This window comes from Trichomonas vaginalis, chromosome III (genome assembly GCF_026262505.1).
Source record: "Trichomonas vaginalis G3 chromosome III, whole genome shotgun sequence".
Taxonomy (NCBI): domain Eukaryota; phylum Parabasalia; order Trichomonadida; family Trichomonadidae; genus Trichomonas; species Trichomonas vaginalis.
Window position 1 is genome coordinate 9,924,220 of NC_067205.1, and position 20,824 is coordinate 9,945,043.

The 20,824-nt window shown below is 33.4% G+C and overlaps 6 protein-coding genes and 4 pseudogenes across 10 annotated transcripts, besides 1 other annotated feature; 3 read left to right on the top strand and 7 right to left on the bottom strand.

Moving 5' to 3' along the window:
- Positions 1-5,268: part of a mobile genetic element that runs on past the window's edge.
- TVAGG3_0674360 lies at positions 338-792 on the top strand (annotated as a pseudogene). The gene has a single exon. A coding segment is annotated over exon 1 (455 nt).
- TVAGG3_0674370 lies at positions 1,261-2,250 on the bottom strand (annotated as a pseudogene). Its single transcript has one exon. A coding segment is annotated over exon 1 (990 nt).
- An 840-nt stretch (positions 5,269-6,108) lies between the features above and the next one.
- TVAGG3_0674380 lies at positions 6,109-6,950 on the bottom strand (annotated as a pseudogene). Its single transcript has one exon. A coding segment is annotated over exon 1 (842 nt).
- Positions 6,951-7,154: 204 nt separating this feature from the next.
- TVAGG3_0674390 lies at positions 7,155-8,108 on the bottom strand (annotated as a pseudogene). Its single transcript has one exon. A coding segment is annotated over exon 1 (954 nt).
- A 1,439-nt stretch (positions 8,109-9,547) lies between these two features.
- Positions 9,548-10,528, top strand: TVAGG3_0674400 (uncharacterized protein; the record flags this gene model as incomplete). Its single annotated transcript, XM_051242525.1, has 1 exon — positions 9,548-10,528. One exon carries the CDS (start codon positions 9,548-9,550, stop codon positions 10,526-10,528), a length of 981 nt encoding a protein of 326 aa, XP_051089112.1.
- Positions 10,529-10,832: 304 nt separating this feature from the next.
- Positions 10,833-11,521, top strand: TVAGG3_0674410 (small Rab GTPase Rab11b; the record flags this gene model as incomplete). Its single annotated transcript, XM_001303657.2, has 1 exon — positions 10,850-11,485. One exon carries the CDS (start codon positions 10,850-10,852, stop codon positions 11,483-11,485), a length of 636 nt encoding a protein of 211 aa, XP_001303658.1.
- Positions 11,522-11,786: 265 nt separating this feature from the next.
- Positions 11,787-12,877, bottom strand: TVAGG3_0674420 (spectrin binding; the record flags this gene model as incomplete). The annotated part of the gene is made up of 1 exon (XM_001303658.2): positions 11,822-12,877. The coding sequence occupies one exon, from the start codon at positions 12,875-12,877 to the stop codon at positions 11,822-11,824; it is 1,056 nt and encodes a 351-aa protein (XP_001303659.1).
- Positions 12,878-13,275: 398 nt separating this feature from the next.
- Positions 13,276-13,962, bottom strand: TVAGG3_0674430 (protein ubiquitination; the record flags this gene model as incomplete). The annotated part of the gene is made up of 1 exon (XM_001303659.1): positions 13,276-13,962. One exon carries the CDS (start codon positions 13,960-13,962, stop codon positions 13,276-13,278), a length of 687 nt encoding a protein of 228 aa, XP_001303660.1.
- Positions 13,963-14,112: 150 nt separating this feature from the next.
- TVAGG3_0674440 (surface antigen family) lies at positions 14,113-16,359 on the bottom strand (the record flags this gene model as incomplete). The annotated part of the gene is made up of 1 exon (XM_001303660.1): positions 14,113-16,359. One exon carries the CDS (start codon positions 16,357-16,359, stop codon positions 14,113-14,115), a length of 2,247 nt encoding a protein of 748 aa, XP_001303661.1.
- A 730-nt stretch (positions 16,360-17,089) lies between these two features.
- On the bottom strand, positions 17,090-20,170 carry TVAGG3_0674450 (ubiquitinyl hydrolase protein; the record flags this gene model as incomplete). The annotated part of the gene is made up of 1 exon (XM_001303661.1): positions 17,178-20,027. One exon carries the CDS (start codon positions 20,025-20,027, stop codon positions 17,178-17,180), a length of 2,850 nt encoding a protein of 949 aa, XP_001303662.1.
- Between the last annotated feature and the right edge of the window lie 654 nt (positions 20,171-20,824).

Below are 20,824 nucleotides of genomic sequence, written 5' to 3' on the forward strand. Positions count from 1 at the left end.
ACTTCTTTATAATATCTTTGAACGAATTGACGGTTTGGTCAAATTGACCAGAAGTACTACAAATAACAACTAACTCATAGAATGGGTTCTTCTCATCTAGTTCTTGTTGTTGTGCAGCCATTTTAAGATAAGTGAAAGTCTTACCCGACCCAGGTGGTGCGATTAGACCTGTTATACCATTCTGAGCAAATAAGAACTTGTCATGTATAGGCTTTATCTGAGCATTTTCTAACTTCCTCTTGTTCTTCTTCAAAACATTCTCAAATTTCTTGTCAATGTCAGCAAACTTTTTTTCTAACATATTTTTAGAAAAATTAAAATTTTTATCTTTTAGAAAATGTCTAGTGATTTCGCTATCTATATTCGAGACAAGCTTTTTGACTCTAAAACTTCTGTCGACCATAAAATCTTACATAGTGTAAACAAGAAAGGTGAATTTGTTCTAAAGTTCTGTTTCTGGGAATATGACAAGAACCATAAAACATTAGCAGAGAAGTCTTAAAATTTGTCAATGACAGACTTGTTGACAGAGATGACGCCTTGGAAAGATGAAGTCCAACAAAAGTTCTTAGAATGCAAAGAAGACACATGCGCTGTTCTTGAAGATGAAATAGAAAACAGAATAGAAGAGCTATTAAAGGACAAAGAACTTTTACATAAATATGGTTCTGAGAAATTTGACATAACTCCACCAGAAAAGAAGAAGAAGAAGAAGAGAAGAAAGAAAAGAAAGTAGAAGAAGAGAAGAAAGAACCTGAACCAGTTCCAGAGAAAAAGAAATTTGACATGTAAAAATAAAATTTTATTTTTAGAACATTTCTGGGTCAATGTCAATGTTCTCTTCCTCTTTAGGAGCAAACACTGGCTTAGACTCTAAAATCTTTTTACCCAATTTACCTTGAACTTCAACTATCTTAGACTCATAATATTCATAGTCGTCTGCTTTCTTTGGTTCATAAGGTATAACAAGTTTGTATGCTTTGCCTTCTTTAAGGTTTGAGAACCTTCTGTCAAAATTTTCTTTGACTGCTAACAAACCTTCTATGTCTAAGTCTTCAAATTTCGCACCATTTTTAGTCACAATAGCAAACTTAACTGGTTCGATGTTCCAAACTTTGTCAAATGTAGACTTTTCAAAATGGTAGAAGTAAACATTCAAATAAGCGAATGGGTCTAGTTCTTCTTTGACCTGACATATATTTGTTACTGAGATGAATTTCGTCATCTTTTCTATCGGATAAAAAAATATTTTTTTAAAATTTACTCAGAAAAATTTTTCTTTGTATATACACCATTCTGAACATCTAAAAGATTTTTGACATTTGCCAAGAATGTTCGTTTAGAAGCTGCCATATAACCATACTCTTGACAATATTGTTTATACGAATCGTACAATGACCTTTCATCTAAACACTCAAAGTTAGTCTCATCTATAAACAGTTCATATACACTCTTGTTTGCTTCTAACAATGTTTGTCTTCTTCGGTATGTGGAATTTGTCTTGGATTGAACTTTGAAATATCTAATGTCATGAAATATGAGAACAAGTGGTTGTAAAAGTAGGTGTCAAAGTTTCTGCTAAGTCGTCAAAATATTCTGTATCTTGCATATGAGAATCTGACGTTCTGACAACTACATATCTTCTGTCAGAACTTTCTAACTTCATCGGAACAGCATTGTTTGAAACCATAATGAAGTTTGCAACATTTTCACAAACTCTTTGGTCTTTATACTTTCTTTCAACAACTCCAACTTTGTCTGTTATAAGACTCTTCAAAGCATCTGAGTTAAAACTTTTGTTGTATCTATACTTTGAAGTTCGTTACATACTATAAGTTTCATATTCTCTATTGAAGAGTTAAATTTACCGCAGATGTTTTCTAAGTTTGTCATATTCGGGTTCGAATACCTCTAACAGTTTGCAAAGATATCTGTAAAGAAAGTGTTCTTACCAGTTCCTTGTTTTCCAATTATAATGAGAGCAGTTTCATTTTTAGCACTTGGATGTTGTAAGATGTTTGCAAACCAACATAAGATATACTCATAGACTCTTTCGTTTCCATTGCATATAATTTCTTTGACATGGTCTAACCAAGCTTCTATAATATTTTCTTTCCATTCTACTTGTTCGTATTTATATCCAGTGAAGATAGAATAGAAGTTTGGAGAAGGTGTATAGAACTTTATACCACGAACTGAAAAATCTTCTAACTTTGACAATAAGATATCCCAAGCATCTAACATCTTCATGCCAACTTGTACGACTTTTATTTTCTTAAGTTTCTGTCTACATTCTTGTTCTGAAACTATTGTTGCTCTTGGTTTGTTAAAGACAACATCCCATTCTTTCATGACATAACATTCTGGGGCAGAGTCAACATAAATGACTAAACGTTTCAAATTCTCGACTGCTTTGTTATAGTCTCGAAATGGACACATATTTCTGAATGCTTGGAAGTCATAAAAATCTGAAACATCTATTCTGTACATTTTTATAAAAATAAAAAAAATATTTTTTTTATTCTTGACTTTGTTGTTGCATTTGTTGCATTTGTTGTTCTTGAGCTATTTGTTGTTGAAGTTGTTCTTGTAATACAATACTTTCACCAGTTGCATCTTCCAATTCGAAACTTTCTGCCGTCATTGACAAATACATAGGACATAAAAGTTTTACAGGAACAAAGTTTGCGTCAACTAATGTCAACGTTATACTTGCAAAGTGTTTGAGTTCACTAAGTTGAAAACTCTGCATTCGAATGAACAATAGGCAAACCAGCAGAGAAAGTGTTGTTTATACGCATGAGTATCTTTTGGTCATAGTAGTTTCTGTCGACATTCGAATAGCACTTTGAACCTAAGTTTGAAACAATATATAAGATGGTGTGCTTAAGTCAATGGAACATAGACACCTTGTATGACACCTTTTCCTGTTATAGGAAACTGTTGGTAGTAAAAACCAGATATAAGTTTTGTATTATAGCTCATATCGTTTATAGTAAACTCAGTCGGACATCCAAACATAATGAAACCTGCTCTAGTTGCAGCACATGTTACATCCGTCCTTAAAGTATTAAATAAGTCAACAAAACCTGTTGGTGGTATATCTGAGTAAGTATCTTCAAAGAGTATTTTTTACCATTCACAACAAAAAGTCTTCTGGTGTCAAAAGAGCAAAACAGGCTTTAGTCGTCATTGTGTTTAAGGTTAGTTTACAATATCGTCCTTGAGGACTTTGTAAGTTTGTTGTTATAGAATTATATGACTCAGGGTTTTTAGTCGTAATAGTATAAACCACTATGTCTTCTGCCATTTACTTAGCAATAAATTTTAATGAAATGTTGTGGTCGTCAAATATTTTTATGACGTCTGGGAAACTATATTTTAAGTTCAACGTTTCACCTCCTTTCATAACGTATATCTTGTCAATGACATTATATGAAACACCACAGCAACTAATGTCGGGTTCTATTTCTTTGATGTTTATATCGTCTGCCTCTGTCAAAAGTTTCAATAGTTCTTTCAAAACTTCATGAGGTGCAATGACATATGAGTTCACTTTTACAGGGTTGTGTTCGACCAAGTTTAACATTATACCAAAGCTTGACAAATCTTCTCCTGAGTTTTAAGTTTGTCTTTAAGTTGTTGGTAGTCGTTTCGAATATCTGCAACAGAACTTAAGTCTCTGCTAACTTCAGGATATGTTGGTTGTTCTTTTACAGGAACTATTGTTATACCATCTTCGTCTTCGTATGGTTTCCCCACTTCAACATCTCTTTCTTTGACATTGACAACAACACTTTGACTGTTTGTTTGAGTTGGTGAATTTAACTTCACATCTGCCACCGCCATTAAACCTTTTGAAACACTTACGCTTCTATTTTTCGGAAATGACATTTTACTTAGAATAAAAAGATGGACGTATTTGAGTATCTCTTCGAATTGAAGCAAACAAAGTTTACACACACAAACAATACAATCATTGACAGAATAGTTCTTTACACAAACAATGGAAAATGTTATAGAATAGCAGTCTTTGCTGAACCAAAATATTTTCATAAAGCAAAGAAAGTTGGTATAACTGAAATGGTGAAAGTTCTTGAAGCAGACAAAAATATAACAACAAAACTGACCGATATTTCTAAAGGTAAGTTTATAATACAATTTATGTCAAAACTGGCGTACTGTCAATATTTGACGGAGAGAAGTCAGTTCAAGAACAACTTACTGACCTGCTGCCAAAATCTGCTCGATGGAAGCTGTCGTTATGCCAATCTGAGGAGCCCCAGCAGGTTTCATCGAACGAATCTTCAAAAGAGCATCTTCCGTGAAAAGTGCTATTGGTTTTGTAAACTTCTTTGCTTTCAATTCATCTGGACCGTCTCTGTCACCAGTATATTGTATTTGAACTGTACCAACAGTTGAAATACCACCCATAAAGTCTTCTGAGTCAGCAAATGGAATGCCAAGCCAAAAGTTTGAACGGTCTCCATTTGTATATTGAGTTTTTTGACCTCCTGTATGAGTCCATACTTTCACATATGGCATAATAGAACTTTGCATTTCAGGGTTAATGGTTGTTGTGAAGTTGTTGTTAAAGTTCATAGCATCTAATGTCAAGTTGTATGACCTCATATCCTCAACTGTAGAATATTCTTCTCTTGGATAATATTTGCCATCTATGTTTATATGATATTTAATACCAGGGTTGTAGAAACAAGAATAGTCATTTATAGTTCGTCTGAACAGTACAAACATAGTATCTGCATGTTTCATTGCAGTTGTTAAAGCAATATCTGTTCTTGCACCTGGGTCAGCACTTTGGTTTCCAACTTCACCTGCAAAGTCTTTGACAGATATTTGGTGTATAGGGAACATAAGTGGAACTGCAATATATTTGGCAGCTAAAGCATTTGAAATATCTGGGTCCAACATATAGACTGCAAGTCTGCTTTCTATTCTCTTGCATTCAAATTTTTCGCATGTGAACTTAACTGGGTCCCAAGCAGTTCCAGCAGCATTGAAATATAGTTTACTTCAGTGTTGAGGTTTGAGAAACCAAAGTCTAAGTCAACTTTGTCTTTGCAAAAGTCGGCGAATGACTTGATTTGCTCCCTTTACTGTAAGAGTGAATGGGTCTTGTGTTGGTGCAATGACTAAGTTATTTTTGCTTGGAGTAAGTTCGATAGAAATTTTTCCTGCCCAGTTTGGCAAGTATCTTAAAAACCTGAAGATGAGGAAAGATGACAAAGGAACTCTAAGTTTCAGTTTTACTTTGGTTTCTGCATTGTCCAGAAAGGTTAACATAAACTCCTGGAACGTTAGGGTCAAGTCTTCTTATTTTCTCAATAGTTGCATACTGGTCTGTTTGTTCTCTAGCTTGTGGTTGTACTGAGTTTCTCAAAGCGAACCATTCATAGTTTGCCCATGTTACTGTTTGAACTAAGTCAGAGTTAGAATATATCTTATATCCCATGAAAACTTCTGGAGCATATTGGTATCCGACATAGAAAATTCCATTGCAACCTTTCTTGTCAGACAACTTGGCAGAAGGTTTTATTTCAATGTCTTGTTCCACGTATAAGAAGAGTTGTCAATAGAAATTATATGAAACCTGTCGCAAGCAATATCTACTGTTGTTGAAGAACCTTCTCCAAACTCACCTACGTTTCCATAAGAAACAGCAGTTGTATATTCGTAAGTTCCAGGAACTATTTCTGACCTTCTAATGGCATTGTCGCATTCGTTATACCATTCGGAAACATTTCCATTCATAGCATCCAAAACTGTTGGCGTTATATTCTGAGCGGCGTACATTTCATATGAGTAAAAATATAGAATAGTTGGATTTATATGTCATAATAGAACCCACGTGGACCAAGCTTTACTTTCTTCCTGACTGAGTTTTTAACTCTTCTTTTTCCTTCATTGCCCTCTGCTTGAAGTTGTTGCATCTTTGCATTATGTTCATCTAGTATGTTGCAAATTTCCCATGTCCTTTTTGCCTTTTGGCTCTGGTCGCCCATCTCAGGTAACCTATATCCTAGAAAGAGTTTGTCATAGTCTGTATTTGAGTCTTCGCGTATTGTTTGCATGACTCTTTCCTGAGTTTCCGGTTCAAGCTCTTCAAACAGTGCCTGTCCATATGGAATAAGCTCGTTTCCAAATATATGTTTTTGTAGCCATTCTGGTTTTCTTTCCATGTTACCAACTATATCTTTTGTGAATGGGAAAGCTTTTACCCAATCTTTCAGTCTTGCGTCGTTTATTTCTGTAGTTGGTTTTATTTTGTCAAGGAACATGTTTTTCAATACTAACATTTCATTTGGTACTGTCCATTTGAGTTTTCTTAAATATTCATCCCTTCTCGGTTCATTGTCTGCAAAGTAAGTTTTTATGACATTTTGTAAACTTTCGTTTGCAAGGTCATGTACAATAGGTTCTCTTCCTTCTCTCCCTAACTTTCTTTCTAAACTCTTCACCAAATATACCATCTCTATGGTTCTGTGTAGTTCTTTGAGATAAATGTTCTAGAACGTCAGGTGTTATATTTCCATCAGCCATGTTCATTTCATACTGGTCCAAAATATCTGCATGTTTCATATCTTTCAATGGCATTAAAGCCGCGCTTAAAATACCAGCTATATCTGGTTCACCATTGACTTCCATTGCGTCTACAACTTCTTGGAATTGTGGTTGTAAGTTTATGAACCACCTATCCGGATTAGCTTTATGACCCCATCTCATTGTAGTTCCATCGTCTGCAGAAACAAAAGTAGGTTTGTTTCCATCTTGGTTAGGTTCTGAATGAACTTTAAACAATGTTTCATTTCTATATGTTTTCTTGAAATTTAACCTTTTATTTTCACCGAGTTCATCCGAAGATTGAACGTTAAATGCTCGTAAGTAAAAAGGGTTGTTGTATTTGTGTACATTTTTTTCAGTTCTTCCATTCTATGCTGAATATTTTCATCTGTGTTGGAGTCTTTTGTATGTCGGCAAACATTTTTCGATATTCTTCTACTATGTCAGCCGAATTTTTTTAGACTCTTGGAAATATTCCATATTCTCCGCATACTCTTGTTGAGGGTCAAGATTTTTCGGCTGTTCCAAATCTTCATCTAGTTCTGTGAAGTTAGTTTCCAAAGGAGTGACTTGTTCGTTTCCTTCAGGCTCTTCTAGCTGTTGTTGCTGAACTATTTCTTCCATGTCTGGTTGTATCTGAACTTCTTCCTGTGGAGTTTCTTGTACCTCATCTGCTGGCATTTCATATATTCCGAGACCGTTTTCAACAATTTCCCTATCTACGTCATCCGCATTCATAAGCTTTTGTTCTTTCGTTCCGTCTCTATTTTTTACGCGTTTCATGACGAAAGTTGAATTGTCATTTAGCTCTGACATCAAATATCTCGGAGTAAATTCATCCATGTCATTTGGATGATATGCTATTAAATCATATCCCTTAGCGAGCTTGTATTTTCCAGGTTTGAGATTATATCCGTTTTGGTGCTGAGCCATAAAGCTAAATAGGTTCGGGTCAGTATTTCCATCCTTGAACTTTCAATAGCTTCTTTATATCTGTCACTAAAGTCAACAGTATCTGGGAAACCACACTCTTCTTTAAGCATTTTTAAGAATTCTTGGTTTCCTTGTTCTCTACTTCTTTTATGTCCTTGCTCTGTTTGTGGTTGTTGTTGTGCAGTGTTTTGAACTGTTGGTTGTGCTGGTTTTGAACTGTTGGTTGTTGTGCAGGGTTTTGAACTGTGTTGTGCTGGTTTGGTGTTGTTGTGCAGGGTTTTGAACTGTTGGTTGTTGTGTTGGTTTTGGTGCATGCCTGTGTCTGTGTCCATGTGACGATGTAAATGTTTTAGGTAGTCCTGGTGCAGGTGCTTCTCTTGGAGGGTTTGGTGGTATATAAGTTCCACCAGCTGGCACATATGTTCCATCTGCAGCGTAATGTCCTACCTGACTTTTCGTTTTAAGAAAGCATTTACTAGGTCTGTTTTGGTCTGTTGTAACTCTTTTTCTTGACTTTTCACAACAGTTGCTCTAACGGCGTCATAGGCACTTTGAACTGCCTGTCTCGTTGCTGCATCTGTTATTTTCGTCATATTTTGTGCTACTTCTTTTAACTCTTTGTCGAAACCTTCAGACTTCAGTTTCTTTCCAGATGAGAAGTCGTTCACTTGTTTCACCTTACTATGAAGAGCTTCGAAGGCGTTCTTAAAGTCAGCATTGTTAAAGCTTCATTTGAACTGTCTTCATCCGCTTGTATTTTTGTCCTTATTGACCCTATAAGTTGGGCTGCTTTAGCGTTGGCTTGGGCATCTAACCAGTCATTGTTAGCTTTTATATATTCTGCGCTTTTCATTGCCTTTTGCAGCTGCGTCGTTATTTTTACTTTCTTGTGCTAAGTTTTCATACTGTACGGTTTGGTTTTGCAACTGTAAAAGTTTTTCTGCCTTTACATTTGCTTCAACTTCTTTTTTATACTCATCGCTATCCATATATGTCTTCAGGGCTTTTTGTTTTATTCTTCATCTTTCAGTACTTTATATTGAGTAGTATGGTTTTTCAAATTTATGACATCTTGTTCCATTTTTGCTACTTCTGCTGCTTTTTCTGACACTTTTTTCGCATATTCCTCTGTACTTAGTTCTTTCAGTTGTTCTTCTTTCTTCTTTTTCTCTACGTTTAACTCATTGAGTTTCTTTGTGTGTCTGTCATATTCTAGTTTCTTTTCGTTTTCACTTATTTGTTTCTGTATGTCTATGTTTGACTTTTTGACATCTGTTATTTGATTTTTGAGTGAACTCAAATTCATTTGACTTTGAGGGTTATAGCTGTTCCGTCTGCAGCTCCACCATAGCCTGCCATTTTCGCTAAAAGTGCCGCTCTTAAACCTCCACTCTGTGCACCAAAACTCGGTTTAAAAGCATAGGATTGCTTGACATTTGTTGCAACATAGTGGGGTCATTCAGCATTTGTTGTTGCAACTGTTGTTGTGGTGTCAGTTTTACTATTGGATGTTTCAATGCTCTCTTCCTCTTACGTATATTCTTACGTAGCTTACGTGGCATTTTAAGTGAAGTTAAAAAGCGGTTTTTGACAGATGTTTATATGACACTTTTGTTCAGCACAAAAAACTACTCGGTCAAAGTGTTGTCAGTTTTGTAAAATAACCGTCCTATCTCATTCTATAAGGGGAAAGGCTTCTCAAAGTATACTTCCTTGGAACGCCTGTAACTTTTCCTGTAGCGACGATAGACCCTTACTTGTCCGGACAAAGTTATACTATTTTGAGTGCTCTACAAAAAAGTCAACGGCGACGACTCTCAAAAACCGTTGTGTAAAAAGTTTTACCGTTGGACAAAAAAGTATATATAGAAAACAAAAAACGTTTATAGTTCATTCAATATTTGAGATGGAACGGTTTGCCAACGGTAACTATTAAATAAAATAAAAAAATAGAGGGGGTTACCGTTGACGAAAACGGTTTATTTTAAACTTTTCTATGAGTAGTCCGAAAAAAACAGTTTATTTTTGTCTAATGGCATTCGCTAGCGTGTTCGCTCCAAATTCACCTGAAGAAATTGCTTGCAAACTTTCAGCACCCACAGGTTTAGAGCCTCAATATCAAACTGCAGCATCTACACATTCTCCAAGCAGAACAGACAATTCGCTCAATCCAAAGCCACTTTCACTACCAAAAACAATACCAAACGAGCTCCGTATTACAAAGAACCACAGCAACGCTGAACTACGCAAAATACTACTCAGATTGTCTGAAGAATACTTCAATTCAAAGCCAGAAGAAAGAGTTCCTGCAACTTTTAACAAAGAATATTGTGAACAACTCAACAAAGTTCTTGCAGACTTTACCAAACTACAAAAAGAAACACCTGACCCATTCGAATTAGGTGACACAATTGTCAACTATTTTCCAACAATAACAAAGATAATGGTTGACAGAACTATATGTCAGCTTATTGAAAGTCTTCCACCCAAAGCTGCAAAACAAGTCGAACAGTTTTGGGTCGAATTCAAATTAAAGAGTTACGGATATCAGGATGACGAAGAAGAACGTGAGTACGGACAAGAAACAGCAAAATGGCAATGTCTTAGCTCACTCAACCCCAAGTTCAAACCATTATTTTACTCAGACAACAACACAATTCAAGTACGCAAAATTGCTATTCATTTCGTTAACCAAGCAGAAGACATTGAAGAAGGAGACTCTATCTCAGTTTATGTTTGCTACTGCAAGTTTTTCAAGGACGAATTTGGAGGACCAATTCTCATGCATGTCTTCAAGCCACGTCAGCAACTCTACGTTGAAACTGAAATAACACTCATGCATGGAATGTATCTCAAGTTTGAAAGCCAATTGGAAAACACATACAACATTTGGCTTTCATACATTCAGTTCGATACACCAGATGACTTTGATGTTGAAGAAGAAGACTCTACTCAAGAAGATGAACCACAAGACTCACCTGATGATGACGAATTTGTACCCGAAGAAGAATAAAATTCAAGAACACCATCAGAAGACGACCAACAAATGGCAGATGCAATGGACAGTCAAGTTCCATGAAACTAAACATCTAATTTTACCTCAATTCCAACTTTTTTTAAACATCTTCAGGGCTAGAAGGGGCGCAGCCCCTGGAAGCCCCACTCCTTTTTTTTTTTTTTTTTTTTGACCCGCTTGTAAAAGTTAACTGAGTATGATTTTCCCTTCAAAATCATCTGACTAATGTAAAACTATCAAAACAACCGATAGAAATTGAACGGGAAAATAAAAATAAAATTCAATTCGACGGTTTTTTTCTATAAATCTAATTCATAAATGGATACAACAGAGCCAGACTATCTTCTTAAGATTGTCCTCATTGGTGATTCTGGTGTTGGTAAGACAAATCTTCTCGCCAGATTCACTCGTGATCAATTCAATCCTGAATCAAAGTCAACAATCGGCGTCGAGTTCGCTTCAAAGACAATGCAAATTGAAGGCAAGACAATTAAAGCCCAGATTTGGGATACTGCTGGTCAGGAGCGCTATCGCGCAATCACTTCTGCTTATTATCGTGGTGCAATCGGCGCTCTCTTATTGTATGATATCACAGCCTCCCTTACATTCAACTCGCTTGAGAAGTGGCTTAAGGAATTGCGTGAGAATGCAGACGAAAAAATCATTGTTATGTTAGTTGGAAACAAATGCGACTTATCAGAGCAGCGCGCAGTTACATCAGCCAATGCTTTAGAGTTTGCTAAGGCCCAAAACTTACTTTTCATTGAAACATCTGCTCGTGAAGCAACAAATGTTAATGAAGCATTCCAAACTCTCATTTGCGAGATCGTTAATAAGCTTAACAAGCAGAATGTTGCAGCCGAAGAGAAGGCCAATGTCCAGGAAACTCCAAGACAAGGTGTTTCCATCACTGCTACAAAGAGCCCAGAAGAGAAGAAGAAGGGATGCTGCTGAACTTATTATAAATATGCTAACTATTACACTTTCATTAAAAAAAAAAACAAAACAAAAATATTTATTTTATATTTATCTTTTAATTTACAAAAAACTTAATGGCTTAATTCATTGATTTAAATTTTCAGTATTCTAAATAAAAAATCTCAATTTTCGAATGCTCTTTCTTTGATTTTTGTTATACATTTAGGTTCTGCTAATGACGACCATCAAACATCTTCAATTCTTTCATTGATAATAATTTTAAAAAATTCAACGGTAGATATTGATGCAATTTATTTATCGAATTCTCATATATCAAAAAAAATGTTTTTAAAGATTCACAAATGTATTTCTTCAAGTTTTGATATTCAATTGATCTATAATATCATTTTCAGCTGCATATTGAATTGCTGTTTTTCCTTTTTCATCATATGCTTCCGTATTTATATTTGGAAGAGAATAAAGATAATTGAAAACATCAATGTTTTTAATATGAGCTGCATAATGAAGTGGGGTTTTATTTTTGTTATCTAATGCATTGATATTAATTTTTTGAAGAGAAACAATGAATTTGATAACTTCGACATTAGTATTTAATGCTGCATAATGAAGGGCCGATGCACCAAAATCATCTCTTTGATTAAAATCATTGGAAGTACCAAGCAATTTAATTACTTCAACATTAGTATTTAGAGCTGCATAAAGAAGCCTATTTTTAGCAAATGGATCATAAATTTTTGAAATTACAGTACGAAAGAATGGGGAACCATTTAATAGTCTATTTCTAGATTGTTCTTGGCATGCCGAATTTACTTGTTTGCAAATACAGATAATAGATTGAGGGCTGTTAGTTGCCCATACATTTGAACATAATGCAATATTTTTGAACATTTTAAAATTGTCCAATTCAATCGCACGTAGAAGTATTACATGTGTTCCTAACCCAGTTGCATGGAAATATCCGTTATTGTATGCAAATTTAATTGAATCAATATCTCCTTCTTCACTTGCTTTTTCAATTATCAAGAAAATTTTATCAGAGTTATTCTTATCCGTTTTCAATAAATATTTTATATTTTTACCCATTTTCGGTTTTTGATTCTTTAAGGAAATCGCTGCATCAGTTATAACTTTTGTATTTAAAATTTTTGAAATGAAATACAAAATTTCAAAAGCATCTTCAAAGTTTTCAAAATGACTTATTTTAGCATGTTGTGAAATGGTTGAGACTTCGGAATATTGAAACTTCTTGCTGATAATTGTAAATGCCCCAATAAATTGTCTTGATGAAAATCTGCATAAATCGAAGATATTGCAAAGCTCTGATGCTGTTTTATTTACATAAAAATCTTCGCTATCATACCATTTCTCAATTTCTTTGGCATAAGATTCGTAATCTGGTGAGCTCATATGAAAGTGAAGAGAGTGTCTTAGATCTCGTAAACGTTTCAATTAATTGAATTATAATAAGACACTTTTGTAAAGCTTAAAATTTATGGGATGTTTTGAGAACAACTCATAGAATTGTCTCAAATTTTAGAAATCAGAAATAAGTGATTAATAGTTGGGAAGTTTATTTCTACAGAATTTTTTTAATTCATATTACTAAAACATTTAATTGCTTCAGAATAATCATTTAGAGCTGCATACATAATTGCAATATTTCCATCTTTGTCTTTAGCTTCAGTATCAATATTTGGAAGGGAGCAAAGATATCCGATAACTTCAATATTAGTGAGAGCTGCATAATGAAGCGGTGTCTTATTTTCTTTATCCTTTACATTAATGTCTATTCCTGGGAGTGAGCATCAACATTTAACAATTTCAACACCACTATTTAATGCTGCATAATGAAGAACAGTTATATTGTATATGTTTCTTGCATTTATATCAATCTTGTTAAGAGAAAAAAAATATTTTATAACTTCAACATCATTATTTAATGCTGCATAATGAAGATTTGATCTATCAAAACGTTCTACAAGATTTATATCGTTACTATCGCGAGTTATCAAAAATCTAATACTATCTAAACTATAACGAGTGTAAATACTTTCAAAATATGCATCATCTTTGACAAAATTATAATCATAAAATTTTATAGAATTTGCCTTCGAAACCTCATATCCATAGCCGTTGACTACTGCAAATTTTATTGTCTTATAATCTCCATCTTCAATTGCTTTAGATATATCTTCTTGACTATTTACACATGTCAATAAATATTTGATATATTTTCCCTGTTTTGTTTTTTGTTTTTTGATATATGATGCTGCATCTGTTATAGCACTGTTATTGAACAGTATTGAAATAACATCAATCACACCAAAAGCTGAATTTTCATCTTCGAAATTTCGAATTTTAGCATGTTGTAATATACTAAATACTTCTGAACTCTTAAATCTCTTGCTTATATTAGTGAATTCATATATAAATTGTTTTATTGAAAAATTACAAAAGTCAAAGATATTACTAAGTTCTTTTGCTGTTTTCATATCATAAAACTCTTCATCGACATACCATCTATCAAAATCCTTTGCATATACTTCATATTTCAAATCCTAAAGTATTTAATTTATCAGAAGGAAAGTTAATGGTTCATCAAAAGAAACTGAAGCAACCATAGCATTATAATATAAAAGTTTTTATTTACCCATATGTTTCCAAAAAAGCCTGGCTGAAGTATTACATATACTTCTAAGTGCATTAAGTTTGTTAGATCCATGAACAACATGGCATTTAACCAGAAGCCTTGGAGAAATTCCTGATTCGATTATCATTTTAATATATTCAACAGATTTATTCTCAATAATAAGAGGACAGCGAATAGATGGACATTCATTGAATGCAAATGATTCAACAGTTTCAACTGAATTAGGAAAATTAATATAGTTAAGGTTTTTGCAGTTGTTGAATGCATATTTTTCTATCAATGAAACACTATCTGAAGTAATGCTGATGTTATTTATGTTGTTGCATTTGTTGAAAGAGTAACTGCATATAACTTTGCAGTTGATAAAAAGAGTTCGATCTAACGAATTGATTGCATGATACATGAGATATTCTCCGGTTTCATTTTTATAATAAAGAGTATTATCAATGCATTTATATTTAGCTGACTCAAAATTACTTATGCTTTGAAGCGAACTGCACCCTGAAAATGAATTGTTCGATATTTTCTCTAAATTATTTATTTCGGAAATCTTGATTGAACTAAGACGATTGCAGTTCATGAATGAATATTCAGAGATAGTTCTAATAGATGATGGAATTCTTATACTCTCTAATGAATAACAATTCTCAAATGATTTATATCCAATAAAAATTGAATTATCTAGAATATTGATATTTCTCAAACTTTGACATCCTCTAAATAGATAATCAGGTATATCTGATATACTGTTCAAATCTACTAAACTTTTACAATTCTCAAATGCATTTTTCTTGACAACTAAATTTGGTGAAGCAAAACTCACAGATGTCAAACTTATGCAATCTTTAAATGATTCTATACCTATTGTTTTCAGTCTATTAGATGAAAAATTTAATAAAACTAGTTTTGAACAATTTCTAAATGCATAATTTTCAATTTCATTGAGCAATGAATCAGTAGTTAAATTTATATAAGGAATATCTGAATTTTCGAATGCTTTTGTTTTGATTTTTGTTACTGATTTAGGTATTACTAATGATTTGAAATTACATCCCCAAAATTCATAGATATATGTCTGTTCAGAATCCATAACCAGCGCATTTGTATCCATAATAAGATTTGATTGACCCAGATATGAAACTGATACATTTGTATTTCTTTTAATTGCATAATAAGCAAAAAAGCATTTGCATGTGAATGACATACTTGCTTTTAACGAGTTCATCGTAATGAAAATAGCATTAACAATCATTGGAGAATCTGGAAAAATAAAGAGTTCGAGTTTTTTGCAATAATCAAATGCCTGGCCACCAATGTAATCAAGAGGCTCTGAAAATTTGACATTTATCAAATAATCACATGAAAAGAAAGCACATGCTTCGATTCTCTTTATATTTTTCGGAATTGTAATTGTAATGAGTTTTGAATTTGAAAAGCAATTACTTCCAATTGTAGTAACAGAGCTTGGAAAAGATATTGATGCAATATTAGAGCCATATAAGCAACTATCCCCTAATATTGAAACATAATTTGGAATAGTAAATATTTCTGAAGTCTTGTCACAAACATAGAATAAAATACTTTTATCTGCTGATAAAATCATACCATTTTCTAATTTTAAGTGTGCGTTATTTGGATGAATTGTTAGATTACCTATTTTATCATCTAATGCAATTCCATTAACTTTGGTGACTTTTTCTGGAATTTGGAACGAAGTAATATTAATACCCCAAAATACTGCACTTTCTAATGAAGTCAATTTTGAACCTTCTTCGATAATAACATTTGCAAGTTTCAGACAGACATTAAAAGTACTTCCACCTAATTTTTCTAAAGATGCTGGTATTATAATAGTTGTTAATAATTTGTTACTTGAAAATACATTATGTTCTATTGTTACAAGTCCTTTTGGTAAAAGTATTTCAGAAACATTTTCACAACCATAAAATGCATAACCAGATATTTTTATAAGTCTTGTGCAAGGTGATAAATTAATAGAAGATAGATTCATACATTCATAAAAACTTTGGTAGCCAATTGTTATTAGGTTAGGATTATACTCAAATGAAAATGAGATTAATGAATTTAGTTGTTTAAAACAGTAATCTTGTATAATCTCGCATTTAGCTGATATTCTGAGATATGGTGATGAATCTGTAACATATGTGAGTATTTTTCCATCTTCTGAATAACTAGTTTGAGCAATATTAGTATAAAGAAGAGCTAAAAGTACACTCATAATAAAACATTTATGAATTCCATATCATGTTCGATCACACTTATACAAAAATGGCAGTTAATTCATGTCCAAGGGGAGAAACCCCTTTGCCTTATTAAATCTGATCCAACTACGTCAAATTTCAATTATCTGACCAAACAATAGCTATCGGCGAAAAAAGTCGCATGCATTAATGTTGATGTGTCAATTTACATATCTTAGTCACATATTGTTATTTATGTGCCTTCTTCATTCTTATTTCACATGGTGCCGAATAACAATGAAAAGTATTGCAGTGGATATACCGCTCTTCATATTGCAGCAAAATATAAATATAAAGAAATTATCGAACTTCTTATTTCATCTGATAAAGAGATTTCTTCGATTATATGAATCGTAAAGATATAACCAATCTTCTTGTTTAACATGGTGAACAAATTTGGAAAATATGTAATAAACATTAGGCCAAAACCAACTCATTTTCCTACGTGAAGTCTCCTAATCTTTTTGATGCCTCAAAAATTTAAATAAGAGACTTTATGAAGGAAAATGAGTTTAATATTAAAAAGTTCTTAAATAAAACAAAGCATTGGACCAATTTTGTAACTTTCTTTCATGATTTTGATCTCAAAATCAATCCCTTAGCTACTGATATTTCGAGGATCAATAAAATAAAAATCCAAATATGTAAGTTTTGCAAAAAAAATGATGTTTTGTAGTTATAGTTAGTAACCAATAAAAGAATAATGAGTTAACAAATAAACAAAAAAGAATTTAAATAAAGAAAATTAAAAATTCAAACAATATAAAATAAAAAACAATAAAAATTAAATAAAAAATCATCCGCGTAACTCGAATTCTTTCTCTCTTTCAAGATATGGAGACAATGTGAGTGGAATTACAGCGACTTTCATGTTATTCTTTACTGCGTCGACCATTTTCAGTGTTTTGTAGTTTCCACATGGTTCGTACTTCTCGTCCAAGCAGTAGATGTCGTATTCCTTGCATGAAGTAACGCCTTCAGGGAATTTCTTGGGATCAGCGAAATCAATGAAAGTTTGGCCTTCTTCTACTGGAAGTAAGAATGGTTCGCCAAAGAAGCTGAAGTGTCCGTTCGATGAATTGACTGTTCCTGTGCAAACTGTGATTTCCATGATATCTTCTTTTGGTTTGAGTTCAAATCGATAGTGGCAGTGTTTATCATCACAGGAGGTGTCGATATCGACAAGTGTCCATGATGAACCACCATCAATTTTTCTGATTCTGTAATCAAAACCGAGATCTTCCCTTTTTAGGGCTTTTAGAACATCACGGGGTGTATAAGGAGCATCAACAATGCATTGTAAGAGTTCGTTGACGTGTATACCGTCCTTTGAAATGGAAACTCTGATTAATCCGTAATTATATTTGTTATTAAACAGTTTCCCTCGATATCCTTTGAATATTTCGAAGTATATTGTTGTATATTTCTTGATGAGCGCATGTAAAGCAAGATTTGTCATATAAGGGTCCCAAATATTTGCCCATTGTTGGTTAATTATTGGTCTTGTCTTCGGAGAGTGCTCATATACAACAGGGAATACGAGGAGATCATCCTGATCCTTATCGTAGTCAAGGTCGCAGCATTTGGCTAAGAATTCCGCGAATTTCGCATAATTCAAAGTCGATGCCACTTTTATGAAAAATGGCTTCTGGTCAATTGGTCCGAATCTGAATACTTTGAAGTCCCATGAGTAGTAGTGAGTGATGTAATACCTCTCAAGGGTCATTATTCTGTTCTCGGGATAGTATTCTTCCAATGTTCTGACGGTGGAATTCGGAGGATCTACGACAAGAGTCTTAGCATTCTTAGGAACAAAGATGAGGAATGTTCCATGTTTGAAGTTGTTGTTACTGTTTACATCGGAAACTAACGTTGGAGGACTTTTGTCGAATTTATCAACATATACGTTAAAATCTTTTGGAGTTAGCGACCTTGTGTCTTCTAATTTGCTTTGCAGCAGTTTGATGGTCGATGACATGATACCAGAGATCGGTTCATCGTTGGACATCGTTCTCATTAAGATATAAGTGAATTTCGTCTTCGCAGGATCGAAATATACAAGGAATACACGAGCCTGAGACTTCCTGATATCAAATGGCTCGTTGTAATCTATCTGGTCGAGGAATAAAATCTTATCATTCAATTCGTACAACATTCGTTTCGGATCATTAGGAATTATTGTTCCTAATAAGCTCTTTTTATTGCGTATCCATAATCTGAAATTATCTGAATTTTTATCCAAATAATTTTCACATTCGGTTTTGACGGCTTCGTAAAGTTTTGAAAAAGTATCTTTGGTCGATAACTCTACAGAAAATCTATCAGTCGCATTACTCGGTTTGAAGCCAATGAATCCATTATCAATACTATTAGCTAAGTTACCGGTTGTTCTGACTTCGAAAACTAATTTTTGCTCTGTAATTTCTTTCGGACAGACAGGAGCGTCGGATTTGTCCGGCATCGTAGGAATTACGGACATCTCGTCAATGCTATCCTTCCTGACAAACGCTAGAACATGAGGATGCGCGTATTCTTTATTTATGTTCTGAATATTGTATTTCGTTACTCTGGCATCGTTGAACAAGTAGAAATCTTTGTCTGTTACATTAGGTCGAAGACATGAATAGAAATGGCCACTCTGGCTGTTTCCGTGGTACCAAATAATACAATATAGCTCATATTCAGCACAAGTCTGTTCTTCTGATACGTATTTCGATAGACTAAGTGTTGTAGGTAAGTCATGTACTGATTGTTCGCTGTTTGATTGAATATATGACGTTGAAATTATCAAAATTTTCGGTAAAGTCTTAAATTTGTATTGTTTCGATACCCCTGTTTCTGTAATTATTTCACTTCGATCGTTTTTGATGTTTTCTTCGAAAGATAAATTTTGATTTATGGAAATCGGCCAAGTTAAGCATCTTTCGAGCCTAACAATGCTCTCACCATCTTTCTTGATGTTGCTGAGCTGTTCGAAACCAAAGATATTGCTTATTTCTGATTTTGCGGAATTATCATTTAATGTTGAGAAAATTCTGTCTAAAAACCAATGGGAATCATTCATTTCTATCTGCGTGGCATTTACCAATGAAAGCGCATTAAGTAACTCGTCAATTTGTATGGCATTTGTCATTTTTTCGTCTTTTCTTGTATTTTCTTTTTTTTCTTCGAGAAGAATGAAGGTTTTTCGTAATGCTAGTAGCAGGGCTTTCGACTGATCATCGCCCATGTTTAAGTAGGAGTCGATAGAGTAAATAATCTTTCGGAAAGCGGGAATATGAAATAACATTTGAATATTAACGTTGATATAGCAATGATTTGATAAATTTTCAATGCCTCGATATAGTATTTTCGGGTCTTCTAGTATATGCGGTGGTTTTTTGATATTTTTGATGATGACTAATAATTCAAAAGTATTATAGCCCAAATCTGTATCCCAATGCAAATTTTTAAAGCACAAATCAAAGGTGTTGTCTTTGTTAACATCTTGGTACATTGTTATGTTTTGGTAGCCAGGAATTGGAGATTTATTGATTGATGGGTCTCGAAAAGTAAAATTAAATTCTAAATGGCGAAGGGCTTCGAATTTTTTCCAACTGTGGACTCTGAGTGTTACATTGCTTGAATGATTCTCTGGACGGATCATCGAAAATGTAAAATTCCAGCTTTTTTTGTAGGTTGTGCGATCTTGGACAAAGGTAACCGTCCTTTCATCGCTATACCAATCTTTGATCGTCCACGCTGATAAAAATATTGTTTCTTTAGCGCCATCACTGAGAGTCATCTTTGTCTTCAATAAAAAAAATTGAGTTTACAATAATCGTCTTGATTTCCACCGAATAATTACCAAATTCATTGTAATTTTGTATTAAATATACAGTATACAGAATGTATCAAATTTAGTTGTGGTATTTGCAATGGAAAAATTGAAATTTCATCAAAGAAATGGCAAGTTATTAAAGATTTAACTCTATTTAAAATGTTATGGATAACAAAAAGAATGATCTGTTCTGTTTTTAGGGTTATTTCATTTAATGAAACATTAATTTTGAAATTCTAACAAAAGACAAATATATGACTTTCAGATTATTAAAAATATGATCAATATGTGGAATATTTGATAGATGTTCATTCGCATATTCTATAGAAGGATATTCATTACTTGAATTATTTTGATTGTGCGGATCTGTTGATTATTTCAAGTTATTAATATTGAAATTTAACTCAAGAATAACTACATGATGCCTAGAATTTTTGTTTTCAAGAAGAAAACGAGATAATGAGGGAATGTTTGAAAATTAAAAAACCAGATAAAGAACACATGGAACATGCAATTATTTTGCATGATATTGACCTTGTTTCATTCTTGATGAGCCAGAACAATAATGAAATTGATTATTTAATCATGTTACATTCTTGTTTGATCATAACAAGAAATTAATG